This window comes from Pipistrellus hanaki (assembly GCF_964339955.1).
Source record: "Pipistrellus hanaki genome assembly, chromosome: 1".
NCBI classification, from domain to species: Eukaryota; Metazoa; Chordata; class Mammalia; order Chiroptera; family Vespertilionidae; genus Pipistrellus; species Pipistrellus hanaki.
In genome coordinates this window covers 180,779,616-180,796,337 of record NC_140503.1, presented here as the reverse complement: position 1 = coordinate 180,796,337, position 16,722 = coordinate 180,779,616, and the positions used below count along the sequence as shown (strand labels likewise).

General features: G+C 44.3%; 1 protein-coding gene across 5 annotated transcripts in view; it reads left to right on the top strand.

The window, feature by feature from the left end:
- PDGFRA (platelet derived growth factor receptor alpha) overlaps window positions 1-16,722 on the top strand; it is a 44,376-nt gene that overhangs the window by 16,434 nt on the left and 11,220 nt on the right. For all 5 annotated transcript variants that reach the window (XM_084899785.1, XM_084899786.1, XM_084899784.1 and 2 more), the window contains 13 exons: window positions 1,122-1,293; window positions 1,385-1,574; window positions 3,862-3,977; window positions 4,896-5,022; window positions 6,118-6,311; window positions 6,985-7,079; window positions 7,283-7,415; window positions 10,148-10,252; window positions 10,883-10,993; window positions 11,243-11,396; window positions 12,249-12,415; window positions 14,743-14,858; window positions 15,428-15,550. In XM_084899785.1, the coding sequence (XP_084755911.1) occupies window positions 1,122-1,293; window positions 1,385-1,574; window positions 3,862-3,977; window positions 4,896-5,022; window positions 6,118-6,311; window positions 6,985-7,079; window positions 7,283-7,415; window positions 10,148-10,252; window positions 10,883-10,993; window positions 11,243-11,396; window positions 12,249-12,415; window positions 14,743-14,858; window positions 15,428-15,550 (1,803 nt within the window). The remainder of the gene's footprint in view (window positions 1-1,121; window positions 1,294-1,384; window positions 1,575-3,861; window positions 3,978-4,895; window positions 5,023-6,117; window positions 6,312-6,984; window positions 7,080-7,282; window positions 7,416-10,147; window positions 10,253-10,882; window positions 10,994-11,242; window positions 11,397-12,248; window positions 12,416-14,742; window positions 14,859-15,427; window positions 15,551-16,722) is intronic.

Sequence of the window (16,722 nt, the reverse complement as noted above, 5' to 3'; positions counted from 1 at the left end):
CTAAATGTTGGTTGCCCGGACCCCTTCCATTTCTGCCTTGTTGTCTGTCTCCTGCCTGCCTGGCCTTTCTTCCCAGGCTCACCATTAGTGACCAGGCATACTTGATCCCGAGCAAAGATCCAGTGATGTTTGCAAAACCCCAAGCAGTCTGCCAGAAGCCCGCCATGCAGAGAAGGGGGAAGAAGGGAGGAGGGGAGGTGCAAGTGGGGGAGGGGACCACTGTGCCATCTCTGCTCACCTGGACTTACACACAGGGTCTAATGCATTGTGGTACACGCATGAGAGAACTCAGGGCAAAAGGCAGGGACAGTCCAATGCAGAAATGATTAGCTGCTTACTATGGCAGCCTCAGAGAACAAAAGCCACATATATGTATATTTTCTCCTTCATTCCTGATATACAAATTTCTGCTTTTATACATCTTCCCTGAAACATGAAGTTATTCATTTTTTTCTGTTGAGATTTGATTGCCTCTAATCCTTAAAACATAATTGAAAAATTATTAGAGATAGATTACCCCCCCCAAAAAAAAAACAACACAAAAAAACCCCCTAAATACATGCTATTTGGCTCCCAAATATACAAGTATATAATTAATTTTTTTGTCCGATAATAAAAGTAATGTAGGTTTATTGTTGAAGCTTCATAAAATATAGAGAAATAGGAAAAATGACTTTCCAGAGCATCACCATTAATATTTTAGGGAGATAAATCCTTTAAATCCTTCGTCTATATGTGAAATGTTTAATAATTAACAGACCTTATACTTTAGTACTTCATTATGTCCTTTTCCCTTTGGCAGTATAGCACAAACACCTCACCATGTCATTAACTATCCTTTTAAAACACAATTTTCTAAGGAGCTAGCTTAAAAACAATTTTCCAAAATCAGGCTTTATGTTTCTGAGCAGTTTAAGGTTCACAGCAAAATGGAGTGAAAGTTACAGAGATTCCCCTCCCCCTACATCCGTCCACATGTACAACCTCTCCTCTTATCGCCATCCCCACAGGGTGGTGCCTTTGATAGAACCTACACTGTCATGTCATAGTTATTGTCGTCCAGTTTACAAAAGGGGACATTCCTGGGAACTCGCTTCTTAAAGCCGGTTTTCCTTCTTCAGAAAAACAAAGGCGTCGTAATGCTGGAGGAAATCAAGGACCCATCCATCAAACTGGTGCACACCCTGATGGTGCCCAAGGCCACGGTGAAGGACAGTGGAGATTACGAATGCATCGCCCGCCTGGCCACCAGGGAGGTCAAGGAGATGAAGAAAGTCACCATCACTGTCCACGGTACATCCCGCTTTCTAAACGGTCAGCGTCCACCCTGCTCGGGATCCGCTGTGCGGTAATCGTTGTTTAACGGAAACTCTCCCCTGTGCAGAGAAAGGGTTCATTGAGATCCAGCCCGGCTTCAGCCAGTTGGAAGCTGTCAACCTGCATGAAGTCAAACATTTTGTGGTGGACGTGCAGGCCTATCCCCCGCCCAGGATATCCTGGCTGAAGGACAACCTGACTCTGATCGAAAACCTCACCGAGATCACCACCGACGTAGAAAAGATCCAGGAGATAAGGTAAAGAAACACCCTCCCCACGAATGTCTTTTCCCTTTATTGTGTGTCTCCAGGTAGATGGGGGCCTGGGTGTGTGTGTGTCCTACAGCCCACACTAGGAGTCGGTCTGGATAATTTAGCAATCTGAGTTAGGGAGTAATGGAAATCAAGTACCTTTAATGGTAGCATTGCATTGTGGGCCTAGGATGTTAGTAAGTATTTAATGACAACATAAGAAGAAAGAAGAACTGAAAAGCTCTGTCCCCCAGTGAAAAACAGTTTCCAGGATCCAGTGAGGGTTGGAAAAAAGAATAATTGGACCAACTTGGATTGAATAGATTCCTTGATGTGTGTCATTCATATTGCAAGTAATATATACGGTGGTTATAGTTGCCAGGCACTTATCACATAAACTGACATAAAACAAGTCATCATTGACTTAGTTTGAGACACATTTGCCCCAAGGAGACCTCCACGGGGAGTAAGAGTGGGGTCTGGATACGTTTGGTTAGGAGAACAAGTAAAATGAAGAGTTTGGATCTCTGTCCTCTGATGAGCATGGTAGAACGCTCCCATCTTCTAACGGGTGGTGGAGTTTTGGGTGAGTCACACCTCAGCCTCAGTTTCCTCGTCTATAATGTAGGGTCAATAATACCTTCTGTCCATCAAGGCAAGAAACTGGATCGTGATATTTGAGGTCTCTTGCAGTGTTAAGCTCTGATTAGAATCCAGGAGCAGAAGGTACCCAGCTAATCCAGCCCCGGGCCCTTATCAGCAACCATCTACAGAGATAAACGTTTAAAGCCCCAGGGAGGAGGAGGAGACTCTCACTAGTTCACTCAACCTCAAGACTTGCTTTTTCTTTCCGAACTAAATTCCACGTGTAATTGAGACGCAGTGTCTGAGAAAATGAAATTTTATGACCTTGGTATAGATGATGACGGGAAAAGAAGTGGAAAATTGAATCTGGGAGGCTCTCCTTAGATATTCTTCTGGTTCCCACTATGGGCCAGAGATGAACACGATGGATGGGGTGTCTGGCTTTCTGGAGCTCAGAACTAGTGGGTCCACTAGCTTTCTTGGCTGAACAGTATAGAAAATGAAGCTAATCAGCACCAAGGTGTGCCTAAGGATTCTTTCTAAGGAAATCCAGATCTGGATTGTGGATCGAGTCCAGTAGGGTGCAGCTGAGGAAAAGCCAACCACATATACTGTCATCAAGGTCCTAGTGCCCGGCATCTTGGGTTAGAAGACTCTAATTTGAGGGCACTTTTGAATCTATGAAATGCTTCTATGCATATAATTGTATTTAATTAATTCTCTAAAGGACTGTAAGCTATGCATACAATATTTCTATGCTATACATAAGGAAACAGCCATTTCAATAATGAGAATTTCTATAATGCCCAAGGTCTGCTCACCATGAGAATGTCATGAGTAGCCTAGGCTGCTCACCTTGACCAGTGCTCTTCTCCACTTTGCTTGCCTTTCCATCCTGTGATGTTTTATAAAGAAGGACAGATAAGCAAATGGTATATTGATGCGCACGCGAACACACACATATCACACACATGCATGGCCAAATTTAATAATACACATGTGTAAGAATCTTTTGAGGAAACTTCACTTTAATAAAGTATGAATATATTTTTCTAGTTGACCTTTTTGAATAGGTTTGGAGTCCTATGCTTTAAAGCCATGCATACAAAGAGGGCGCACTGTAGGAAGTCTCCTTCCACTTCTGTCCCCACCTGCCCAGTGCCTCCCTCCCATCCGCAGGAAACACTTTTGCTAGGTCCTTATGAAACCTTCCAGAGCTTTTTGTTTGTTTGTTTGTTTTTTAAGCAAGTACAAGCAAGAAGAACATTATATCCTGACAAGCTCTCCGTATCAATATGTAGAGAGCCTCATTCTTTTTTTCATTGGTGTTTCATTGTTTGGCTAAACAACCTATATGGCTACAAAAATAGGGCTACAACCTATATGGCTATAAAAATCAGTGTTTTTTTTTTGTTTTTTTTTTAAGGAAAGTTGGTGGGACATGTTTATTCCCACTCAGAAGTCAGGCCTTGCCAGGACTAACTTATTCTTGAGCCACACAAGCCATTGCTCATCTCAAAATGTTTGATCTTCTGCTTAAGGATTAAGGGTCTAGAACTCAGACCTTTAATAGGTACAAAGTGTGTTGGAAATCCAAATGATTCAGATAAGAAAAAAAAAAAGATAGTTCAATTGAACATGGTAATTGCTGAAGCAATTGGAGTGTTTTTGGCTGCCACTTGCTCAAACAAAGTCCTTTCTTTTTAAGGTACCGAAGCAGATTAAAGCTGATCCGTGCTAAGGAGGAAGACAGCGGCCATTATACTATCGTCGTTCAAAATGAAGACGACATGAAGAGCTATACTTTTGAACTCTTAACTCAAGGTATGTTGATGGCAGTCTGGAGATACTGCTTGTGAGGAGAGCCTGGTACTTTTCTCCCAGGTCTGGGAGGGAAAAGCTCATTTAGGGGAGAAGCAGGGGCTATAGATGTCACATAGCTTTGTTGGACTTAAGGATTCAGTAATTCTGGGAGGGTTCAGACTGCTCTGGGACAGTCTGATTGGAAATTCCTAAGCTCCAGCAGCTTCCTTACCACCAACTTCTCAATCTGGCACCTGAAGTTCTGGGAAGAGTGAAAGGATGCTTTTTGGTCTAGATGACCTTAGATTATTCCAAGGCCTTTGGGCATTTTTACTTAGCTTCCCTGTAGACATGGCTCAGTGGCCCTTCCCAGAAAGGAGTTCCCGGATCCTTCTATATTCAGGCTTAGCACCTGTCCATTGAGTTCCCACCATGTGCCGTGAACTGTCTTAGGTGGGCTCATTTACCCTCACAGTAAAGCTATGATACAAGCAGTGACATATTTATTTTTCAATTGTTTGATCACAGATTTAAAAAAATCTTTAAAAGCTAATACTATTCTGCTGATGTGCTTTGGTAAATGCTGCTTTAGATTTCACTTGGCTAAGTCCGTTGGTTGAATCCTAAGCTACATTAATTTTAAGAGCCTCTTTGCCTTTCAAGCCAAATAACCACAGGGGCTTTTTGCTTTCTTCACTCTTAGATTTAAAACACAACGGGGCACAAATCCCAAAGCACAGAAACTACGAAAGTGCTCTTAACCAAGTGGGTCTGTGCAAACTGGAGAATTATTATGCACACAACCTCCTCTTGGGTGGTTTTCTGATTTGTGGGTTCGAATGCCCATGAGCAAGTTCTGAGCTCATATTCCATGGGGTAATTTTCCAGAAGTTTGGGGTCAGGAGTCATTCAATTCTGATTTCTTTCCACTGCTTGCAGTTCCCGCATCTATTCAGGACTTGATCGACGACCACCATGGCTCCACGGGGGGACAGACTGTGAGATGCACAGCTGCAGGGACACCTCTTCCTGAAATCGAGTGGATGGTTTGCAAGGATATTAAGAAGTATGGAGACCAGATGTTCCTTTTTCATTTGTGGGCTGAATGTTTCTTCTTTGATGCAAAGGACCTCATGTGCATTTTTTGTTTTTGTTTTTGTTTTTGTTTTTGCTTTTGTTTTTGTATTTGAGATTCTTATTTGGCCCAAGTCTCATAAACTACAAGATTCTAAATGTGGTTTTTATATGTGCATGCATATGTGTGTATGTGTGTGTGTGCACACACGTGTGTGCTCATGACTATGTGTCAGATAGTCTATGGCTTTCATCACATTCTCCAAGGATCTCTCATTTAAAAAGAAAACTAATTTAAAGAGCTCTTGTGACAAGAGGATTTTAACTACTCTGGGCCACATTTTCACCTCACATTTCTTTCTTTCTTTTTTTTTTTTTTTTAATATATTTTTTTGATTTTTACACAGAGAGGAATTGAGAAGGACAGAGTTAGAAACGTCGATGGGAGAGAAACATCGACCAGCTGCCTCTTGCACAACCCCTACTGGGGATGTGCCTGCAACCAAGGTACATGCCCTTGACCGGAATCGAACCCGGGACCTTTCAGTCCGCAGGCCGATGCTCTGTCCACTGGGCCAAACCGGTCTCGGCTCACCTCACATTTCTTATATAGTGAACTTTATTTGGCAGCTAGACTGGCATGTGAACATAAACAAAAATACTGCCCATCTCACTGCTCACTACCTCATTTGCCTATTTGATGGGATTTAACTCACCCATTCTTCCTTCATCAACCTTCTCCAATGGGCACATGAACAATATGTGTCTAGAAGCCTCAATTGCTTCTCCTAAAGACAGAGACCTACCCCTTCTAAGGGCTAAGGGACCAGATTTTGATCTTGACTGGAGCTATAATCTAGGTTTCAAAATTCAGGCAGGTGATGCTCCAACCCTATGACACCTTGGAGGATCTTCACAGTGTAGTTAGAGAGAAGGAAGGGCCCTGGGAATTTCTGAAGGGGTAGGAAATTGGGATACTTAAACATTCTTGAAGTAAAAAACTGTTCTGTTGCTCCTGTTCAAGGCTTGGGATTGGTAGTTATATTTGATTGTCTTTTCTCTATATTTGTGTCCCCTTTCTTTCCAGATGTAATAATGAGACTTCATGGGCGATTTTGGCCAACAACATCTCAAACATCGTCACGGAGGTCTCCCGCCAGGACAGGCACACGGTGCAGGGCCGGGTAACGTTCGCCAAAGTGGAGGAGACCATTGCGGTTCGATGTCTGGCTAAGAATCTCCTTGGCGTGGAGAACCGAGAGCTGAAGCTGGTGGCTCCCAGTGAGTTGCTCGTCAGTGGGGACAAGTCTAAGGCATCAGCCAAGCCCTTTCTCCCTGAGGCGGAACTTTGTGTCCAAGATGGGGTCCCCAGGCAGAAAGTCAGCTCTGATTGCTCATGCAGGGCCTTCTCCTGGCATCTGTAGGGAGTCCTTCCTTCCAAAACAGCACCTTGCAGAGGCCCCTTGCTTGTCTCACAATGTAGCTACCCAGTCTGTCTAGTCTGAGCGTGGGAACGGAGGGGACAAGAAGGAGCTCTGCCCTGTGCTCCTTACAACAGTTGAGACAGGTTGAATTCCTTCAGAAAAAAGTTAATGAAGCCCAAAGCAATATAAACAAAATGTAACCTTTCCAAACAAATTGAACCTAAGTTTCTGAGCTTATAATAGCTCTCAAGCTCATTGATCAGTCCTTAGATTCCAGTTCATATTCCATCCAGAGGCTAATGTTGAAGCATCTTTAGAGAAAGCATTGCATTCCCCTGATGGAATTTTGCCCCTTTTTTTCCTAAGGGAAAAGTTGGAGTAGTGACCTATTGCCTATCCTGAAAAGGAGCTGGCAGCCCTCATGCTTCTCCACCAGTGAGGGATTCTGGTCCAGTCACAACTGCCCTGCCTTTCTGCCATCCTGTGTGTTCATGCATATTTCCCATTATGCCTCTCCCTTTCTCCTCCAGCTCTGCGTTCTGAGCTCACTGTGGCAGCCGCAGTCCTGGTGCTATTGGTGATTGTGATCATCTCACTGATTGTCCTGGTTGTCATTTGGAAACAGGTAGATATTTTTCTCAATGAACTGAACATCTTTGAAGTCATTAAGAATAATAAGGAGAGCAACTCACTTTAACACTTGGCACAGAGAAGAAGCTCAGTAGTTGTGTGTTGAGTTACCGTTTCCGGCCACTTTGCTGCTGTCGTTAAGCTTTGGTGCATTTGGGCTTTGGTAATTCAACAGTTACCTGTCCTGGTCGTTTACAGAAACCAAGATATGAAATTCGCTGGAGGGTCATCGAATCAATCAGCCCCGATGGACACGAATACATTTATGTGGACCCGATGCAGCTGCCTTATGACTCGAGATGGGAGTTTCCAAGAGACGGACTTGTGCTGGGTAAGCTCCCACCGGGGTGATCTCCCAGGTCTCCCTTTTGATTTGGCCATAGTTTTGTTCTTTACAGGCCCATGAGGAATGAGGGATATGAGCTGTGCTTAATAACAGTGAGCCAATAGAAATTGGCTTTCAGAAGTACTTTTTGTTTTAAAAAATGAGTTGCTTGGGTCACTACAGTGATTTAAAAAAAAATCTCATAGCAAATTATGGTTAAAGAACATTTAAAAAATATTTTTTATTGATTTCAGAGAGGAAGGAAGTGGGAGAGAGAAATAGAAACATCAATGATGAGAGTGAATCATTGAGTGGCTGCCTCCTGTATTCCCCCTACTGGAGATTGAGCCCACAACCCAGGCATGTGCCCTTGACGTGAATGGAACCTGTGCCGATGCTCTATCCACTGAGCCAAACTGTCTAGGGTTAAAGAACATTTTATAAAAATAAATGAATATGAGGACACCTGACAAAGATACCCCTCAAAATGGTTTTTCTTTAGAAATGACACAAATTGCAGATCAGATGAGTTTCTGTGACTAAAAAGGAACAGATGAAAAATGAATGAGGACAACCACAAAATATATTTTGATCCATTACATTCTGAGGATGTATTAGGTAGTCCCTTAGAATATATATTTAGAGTATCTATAATAATAAAAGCGTAATATGCTAATTAGACCGAACAATCAAACGACCTTCCAGATGTCATTCCAGATGTCCTTCTGGACAAAGCCATGGTTGTGGGGCTGAGGCAGAGGTGGTTAGGAGTGATGAGGCAGGCAGGCAAGCAGTTAGGGGTGATCAGGCAGGCAGAGTGGTTAGGGGCGATTAGGCAGGCAGGCGAATTGTTAGGGGCAATCAGGCAGACAGGCAAGCAATTAGGGGTGATTAGGCAAGCAGACAGATGGTTAGAGGTGATCAGGCAAGCAAGTAGGCGAGTGGTTAGGAGCCAGCAATCCCAGATTGTGAGATAGCAGTTGGACATCTCCCAGGGTCCTGAATTGCAAGAAGGTGCAGGCTAGGCTGAGGGACCCTCTCCCATGCACAAATTTTGAGCACCGGGCCTCTAGTAGAATATAAAACTATTGGTACATCTTAAAGGGAATGGAAACATGTAAGAATAATCAAGCAAACTTATCACAGGCTTTTCACATATTTTAATCTTGGGCTGTGACTCACTACAGTTAAGCTTTGATGCATTTGGACTTTGATAATTCACCCGTTACCTGTCCTTATATTCTAATTCACATTTTGTGCTCTCACCCGGGTGGGTTGCACCCTTCCTTCTCCCATCTGTGTTTTTCTTTCCCTTGCAAATGTTATGCTAATTTCCTTCCCTGTGGGTCTAAATACATGAAGCTGTAGTCCAGGGGATTAAAAAAAAAATCACATTCTAAATGAATGAAAACAGGACAAATAAATGAAAGCTAGACCTAGAGTTGTGTCACCAGGAATATTCTAATGTACTTCGGAGGATGTCAAAGGTAGCTTTAATTCACTTGTCTGATCCCAAAATACATCAAGGCTAGGCCTTCTTAGAGAATTACTCAACTTGAAATCAAATGAGACATCCTAGCCACTCCCAATCCAGGCACTTCACCTGGGAACTAAGCTTTTCAACTTACTTTTCCCCTTGTTTTATAAAAAGGGACAAGGAGCTGAGGGACTTTAAAGAGCAATAACGTAACAGGGCAGAAGGCAACACCGCTGATGCGCCACGGTGCACTTCTGCCCCCGTGGGTCCCCCGGTCTACAGCAGCGCAGACCCGCAGTCACAGGCGGTGTCAGCTGCCGGCATCCTTCCAGAGCTGTCTTTTTTTTTTTTTTTTTTTTTTTTAATATATATTTTATTGATTTTTTTTGCAGAGAGGAAGAGAGAGGGATAGAAAGTTAGAAACAGCGATGAGAGAGAATCATCGATAAGCTGCCTCTTGCATGCACACCCCCTACTGGGGATGTGCCCGCAACCAAGGTACATGCCCTTGACCGGAATCGAACCTGGGACCTTTCAGTCCGCAGGCTGACGCTCTATCCACTGAGCCAAACCTGTTTTGGTCCAGAGCTGAGTCTTAACCAGGCTTGGCTGTGTGTGCGGAGACCACCCACTCTGGGAAGCATCCCTTTCAGACTGTGAGCTCTCTAAGAGTTTGCATTTCTTTTCGTGTCTCCCAACGTGCAGCAACGTGTTGGGCTCCCAGGCAGGTTTACTAACCTGTGCGGTTCCTGGTCCTCCTGACAAACAGGCAGCCAAGGGGACAGCCTAGAGTTCACTTCGCCACTCACAGTAGTCAGGGGCATCTTTCATACTGAAGTCTTTCCAGTGGGTAAGGACTTCTTGATGCAAAAGATGCCTCGGTTTGCATGTGGAAAATAGAAGGGCAGAGAACCCGGGGGTTTGGGAAAGAGCCACAGAAAGCAAGTGCAATGGAGCCCACGGTCTCTCAGCAGCACAGGAGCTGGTACACAGAGTGCTCCGACCTGGGAGGGCTGCACCTTCCCTTTTCCCGGCTGTGCTTTTCTTTCCCTTGCAAATGTTATTTGACAAAAGCAATTATACTAATTTCCTTCCCTGTGGGCTGAATTCTGGCCTTGACATGATGACTTGGAGGAATCCTTACGCTTACACTGCGCAGGGAAAACAGCACCCAGCTCTGCACCCACGGGCGCTGGCTGTGGTAAATAAAGCTGATGAGCCTCCTGGCATCTGCGTGTGTTAATGGTTCTGTTGCCCACAGGTCGCATCCTGGGATCTGGTGCATTTGGGAAGGTGGTTGAAGGAACTGCCTACGGATTAAGCCGGTCCCAACCGGTCATGAAAGTAGCAGTGAAGATGCTTAAACGTAAGTGCCCCTTCCTGGGGATTGTTTTGAACATGGAGATAGTAAGTGACCTGCTCTAAATCACAGAACTAGTAAATGCCAAATTTAGGACTAGATCTTGGTTCTTTGGACTCTAGGCTTTATGTGTATTTAGACTCTTCTGTCAATTAGATTTATGTACTTTTTTTTTTTTTTTTTTTTTTTTTTTTTTTTGGTCTGTGTGTTGGAAAATCAAGAGTTGTTACTTTGAATGACTTTTTTTTTTAACCCTAAAGCAGGGGTGGGGAATGTCTGGCTCTCTGGCTGTATAAGGCCGGCAAAATAATTTGGTCTGGTCCTGCTGAGGCATTAAGCTGAGTTAATTAAATGTTTGATCAAAGTTAGCAGGCTAATTTTTAAGTTGATAATTTTTTGTATGGCCTGCAAATGATATTTGTAAATATCCATATGGCCCTTGGCAGGAAAACGGTTCCCCACCCCTGCCCTAAAGATTGGGGATCAGGTATTAGAATCTAGATCAAGGCACTCCCCCTCTCTTTTTTAGACTCTTGGTCAACAAAGTAATATCCAAGCACAGGATGAGCCACATTTTTGGCTTTTTCAGAGAAGTAGGCTCCTCAGATCTGATATGTGTGTTTTTTTCTTCAACAGCTACAGCCAGATCCAGTGAAAAACAAGCTCTCATGTCTGAACTGAAGATAATGACCCACCTGGGGCCGCATTTGAACATTGTCAACCTGCTGGGCGCCTGCACCAAGTCAGGTGGGCTTCCTGGCCTGGGAGGGAGGGCTTCCATAGAGCACCTCTGTTGGGAAAACCATCCAGCTTTCTAAACCCACACTCTGTACCTCCAGCCGTGCCAGCGAATACAAATCCCTAGAATGGAGTGGAGCGGGTCCCACTGAATTGGTGAAAGCTCATTGTTTTTGGGCAGCATCTCTTGCCAGATAGCCATTCATTATCTGTCCTCCATTTTCATACCCATCTCCTAACCAGTTTTGGTCCCCGCAGGCCCCATTTACATCATCACTGAGTACTGCTTCTACGGGGATTTGGTCAACTACTTGCATAAGAACAGGGACAGCTTCCTGAGCCACCACCCCGAGAAGCCAAAGAAAGAGCTGGACATCTTCGGGTTAAATCCTACGGATGAAAGCACACGGAGGTGAGTTGCTGTGAGTCATTGTTCTAGAAGCCTCACGCAAGGAGAGAACCATGTCCTTACGGACTCCATGTCTGCGGGCTCCGTGCCAGGAGATAGCAAGACTTAGAGCCCAGCCACCCTGCCCCATCATCCCATGATGCAGCGCCGAGAGACACAGGATATCTGCAGGTGTTTTGGATCAGGATGTCATGTGGGGAGCCTTGCTGATAGGTTTGCATGAAAGCAATAGTTGGAAAAGTTCTGGGAGCCATTTTCCTGTTTGTATGTGGTCCACTGAACACCTATCAAATGCAGCACTTGCCAGGGATGCCTTGGGGCTCACATTTTGAGAGAAACTGAGGATTTCAAAGCTTAAGATACTGGTCCTTGCTGAACCGTGGCCTATAAGTCAAACCAATGACAGTGATCCCCACTGCAGAGACCCACAAATGGCTGTAAAGGTCTCTGTAGATACGAAGTTTTGTAAGTTCAGGAAGTACAGTGAGTTCACTTCCATATTAAATTACTCGACGGACACCAAATGGTGCTAAATTATTGAGTAGTGGGAATTGTCTGCCCAAGCCACGGGGTCACATGGCATAGATCTGTGACCTGTGGAATGAAAAACGGCATAAAGACAGGCACACCTGAGTTGAGATGGTGTGTGTATTGGTGTGATTATTGATTAATGCTCCTGTCCCTGACTAGACTACCCCACGTGGAGGGTGCAGGTGGGTTTGCTTTTACCCAGCCCTGCTGCTCCCGCGCCCACCGCACTGCCTTGCAGACTGTAGGCACCTGCGCATCGATGACTGAAGGTGGAATGTTCACCCTTGAGGGCCATCTGGATAAAGTTCTTTTTCTGTTTGACAGTTACGTTGTTTTATCTTTTGAAAACAATGGCGACTACATGGACATGAAGCAAGCTGACACCACACAGTACGTCCCCATGCTGGAAAGGAAAGAGGTTTCTAAGTACTCGGACATCCAGAGGTCGCTGTATGACCGCCCAGCCTCCTACAAGAAGAAGTCTCTGTTAGGTAAGAGCGTCTGTGCTGGCTCTTTGGGGTTGTGCTCTTCCAGGGGTTTAATATGATATTTAAACTATTGGAAGAAGGTGAGCAGGCCTGGGAAGTAGAACTGCCAGGCCACGTGGTTCCTAAATGTAGGTCTGCACAGCCCGGCCTGTGACATAGAAAAGAAGAAAAGGAAGAAAAGGAATAGATAGTAATGAATGAATTTTTTTGACTTAAAATATAATCATTTTAAAGACTTTGTTTCCCTCTCTCTCTCTCTCTCTCTCTCTCTTCTCTCTCTCTCTCTCTCTCTCTCTCTCTCTCTCTCTCTCTCTCTCTCTCTCTCTCTCAACAAACGTATGGTGATATTGACCCCTCCTCCCCCAATGCCCATACTTGGCAAAATTAAAAGATAGCAATCTTATATTGGTTCCTAATATTATTTTAAACTTTTAATTATATAAGTCTCTGATATCAATAGCTTTTGCTTTTAGCTTTGCTAATATCCAACTTGTGATAGAAACTGGAAAGTGGACAGTTTGAGGTTATATTTTGTCTGACAAGGGCGTTGGGTATTTCTGCTAAACGTTTGAAGGAAGATCTGTCTGTTTCAAAGCAGATGGGCACACGTAGCAGGGTTGAATTGATTTATAAACTCCAGGGAGCCTAGCCATGCCCAGACCAGATGGACCACCTCACATCTGCTGGGGTGGCCCCTCCAGGGCTCTAGTCTAATCACAGGCCTGCAGTGCAGAGGAGGCTTTTAGATGGGTCTGATGCTGACTTGTCCTGTGATCTTGTATTATTGAATCTGAATCCTCCCATTGGTCCGTGCAAACACAAAACAAAACAAAACAAAACATTGAGCTGCTATGGAAATTGTTTTGAAAATCACTAACATGCTCCAAATGCTTTCAGAATTCTTACGTGAAAGGCACAATCCATTAGGAAAAGAATGTGCTCGTTCTGCAAAGCTCACTCAGTACACAATGATATTTTCCATCACTGCAGTTTCAAGTTCCATTCATTCCCCCACTGCCAAGTGGGTAAGCTTCCAAGCCCTTTTTAAAGATGAGCCAGTGAGGGCTGTCGGAATCAGTGCTTCCTCTCCACTCCTGCATTGTTAAAAATAGTTTACATCGCTTCCCAGGCTGGACCTGGCTCCAGATGTCAGGAGAGCCTGATTCATGTGCAGCCCAGGCCCTGTTGGCAGGCAGGCGGCTGCTTCCTGGCCTGCCCCTCGCTGGCTGGGAAAATGTGAATGGCTGCGGCTACTCTTCACTTGCCTGAACGTTTTCAGAGAGAACTGAGAACTGTTGGCCTAGATTGCCTCCTTCCTCGAAAACCCTGGGACCTGTCCAGATGGGACGAACCGGGGAAAATGGACAAGTTACAAAAGGGAATTAAATGCGAAGTCATTGGCACTGATCTTTAGATGGCTACCTCTAACCAGACTGGTTGGCTTTATTCATCAAATCAATAAAGTACTATGAAGGTGGCTTTTAAAAAGAAAAAGAAAAGCAAAACAAAACAAAACAAAAAAACCAAGACAGCAATTCCTAGAAGATACTTTTCCAGACTTTTGTCGAGAGAGAGAGAGAGAGAGAAAGACAGAGAGAGACAGAGAGAGAAAGAGAGAGATGTCAACACCAAGAAAGATCATTATATCTCAGATATAATATTTTTAACCAGATATATGTTGCTGTTGATATATTTGATTTTAAAGATAGAGCCTTTAGCATAGTATTTATTTATTTTTGTTTTAAACCTACAGTTATATCATTTTAGTCATTAGCCTTAAATATGTAACATATATTTCAATCATGTCTGACTGTATTCATATCTTTAGTCTAGTCCTGTTAGTCAAGTTGCTCACAGATGTTCACTTCAATCGAAAAGCTCATGCCTAAATTCCAAGGCATTTTGTCTAGAATTTGCATAATTTAGGCACCCACCTGTAAGGTCTAGAAACTCTGTAAGAAAATCCTTTTATGAGGATATAAAGGACAGCATGGGAAATATAGTCAATAATATTGTAATAACTGTGTAAGGTGTCAAATGGGTACTGGAAATATCAGGAGGAACACTTTGTGAAGTACATGATTGTCTAACCATTATGCTGTACATCTGAAGTTAATACAAAATAATATTGGACGTAAACTGTCATTGAAATGTTTAAAAAAAAAAACACAGAAGAAAAAGGAAATAATTTTAGATGTTCTCTCCCCCCAGTGCCCCTACTTGGCAAAATTAAAAGCTAGCAATCTTATATTGGTTCCCCCTGGGCTGCTCCCCAGGGGGGAAGTTTCGTGCCATCTGCAAGCACCAACACTCTCCATTCCTTTCTGCAGACTCGGAAGTCAAAAACCTCCTTTCAGACGATAACTCGGAAGGCCTGAGTTTGTTGGATTTGCTGAGCTTCACCTATCAAGTTGCTCGAGGAATGGAGTTTTTGGCTTCCAAGAATGTAAGTGTGTTCAGGGGACAGGGTCTTTCTGGACCCAGGCCGCAGATCTGAGGGAGGTGAGCGGGAAGCTAGGCCCTGGAGAGGCCAGTAGCAATGGCTGCTGCTCTCTTCTCTTCCCCAGAGCAGAGTGGGGCGTCCGCCATCACCAGGTGTCTGCTTTGCTCCAGACAAGTGGGCGGCAAACTCATTAGCCAGCAGAGCCAAATATCAACAGTATGATTGAAATTTCTTTTGAGAGCCAAATTTTTTTAACTTCAACTTCTTCTAACGCCACTTCTTCAAAATAGACTCTCCCAGGCCGTGGTATTTTGTGGAAGAGCCACACTCGAGGGGCCAAAGAGCCGTATGTGGCTCGAGAGCCGCAGTTTGCTGACCACGGCTCTAGATCTTTCTTGCTCATAGGAGTGGTTGGGATGGGAGCTTGGAGGTGAACTCTTTATGCCAGAACAGCCCCTCTGAGGTGCACCAGGCAGCTCTGCCTGCCACCCTGAAATGGCCAGTCTTGCAGGGGTGCTGCTGTCTAGGGGTGGATGGATTGACACCAATACCATTTCTCTCTTTCTGTGCAGTGTGTCCACCGGGACCTGGCTGCTCGCAACGTCCTCCTGGCACAAGGGAAAATCGTGAAGATCTGTGACTTTGGCTTGGCTAGAGACATCATGCATGACTCGAACTACGTATCGAAAGGCAGCGTAAGTGTCTCCCCATCGCCCCCATTTGGCCTGCTCACCCTCCCCCACTTGCATCTCTGTAATTGGGTGTTGCTTCCAGCCTTGGGTGCCTACAGTTTCAATATGGAGTCTACAAGTCCCATGAATGGGCTCAGGATGGCCTGGGTATGAGCCCCAACTCCAGCACTTCCTAGCACACACTGTGATAAACTGTTAGGTCCTGATTTCAAATCCTACAGGAAGTCCATTTACTAGTTACTTGACTGTTCTGTGCCTCGGTTTCCCTGTCTGCAGCAGGGAAATGACAATAATACCTATCTCCTTGGTTGCTGAGACGGATTGAAAGAGTAAATTTATGTAAAATGCACATATAAGCACCCAGTGTTAGCTATTAATGTGTACATTGTGCACATGTGTGTCCATGCACGCAGTCCTAAGGAGAGCATCTCTAACTTTTCTCAAATTTTCAAGTGGCATCTATGACTCTTAAACTGTTAAAACCATTTGAGTTGATATATCTTAGAGGCACAATTTCCTTAAAGAGACTCCTTCTTTCTTACACTTGAACCTTTCTGCCCATCCCTTGCACCTCTAAGTGGATGGAGTAGCCTGGGATACGTCTGTCATCTGTCGGTACAAATCCACATCACCCCATCGCACTGGATGTGAGGCAGCTCATGGGGCTGCTACATCCACCGGGAGGACACGGCTATGTCTGGCCTCTGCGTGTATGTGTGCTCTGTGATCATGACCTGAAGCTTCGGGTCCCTTGAAAGAAACCAGCGGACTTTGGTGGAGTCAAGGTCTGTTCAAGAAGATTATGAATCTGTTACCTCCCCAGCGATTTTAGAAGGCTGAAGGATGCTAGTGTGGCTACTTGATAGATCCATATGCCCAGTTTGGTATTTACACAGAAGGCTGGAAAACCTCACAAAGGAGGCTGCAAAATTATCATTCTGTCGGACTCTTTGTAGTGTTTCTTCAAGTTCAAAAATGTAGTTGGCTCTCCGATCCCTGGGTCTGTTCTTAATTTTGTTCCTAGCAACACTTGAAAATAAGGGACAGATCCATTCAGGGCTCACACTTTTGGTGTAAACATTCAGGATTATGTATTTTTGGATGTTATTCTTTGGAAGGACATAAGAGGCAAAACTGACCATCCATCATTCGTCAAATTTTTGTTGAGCACCCAC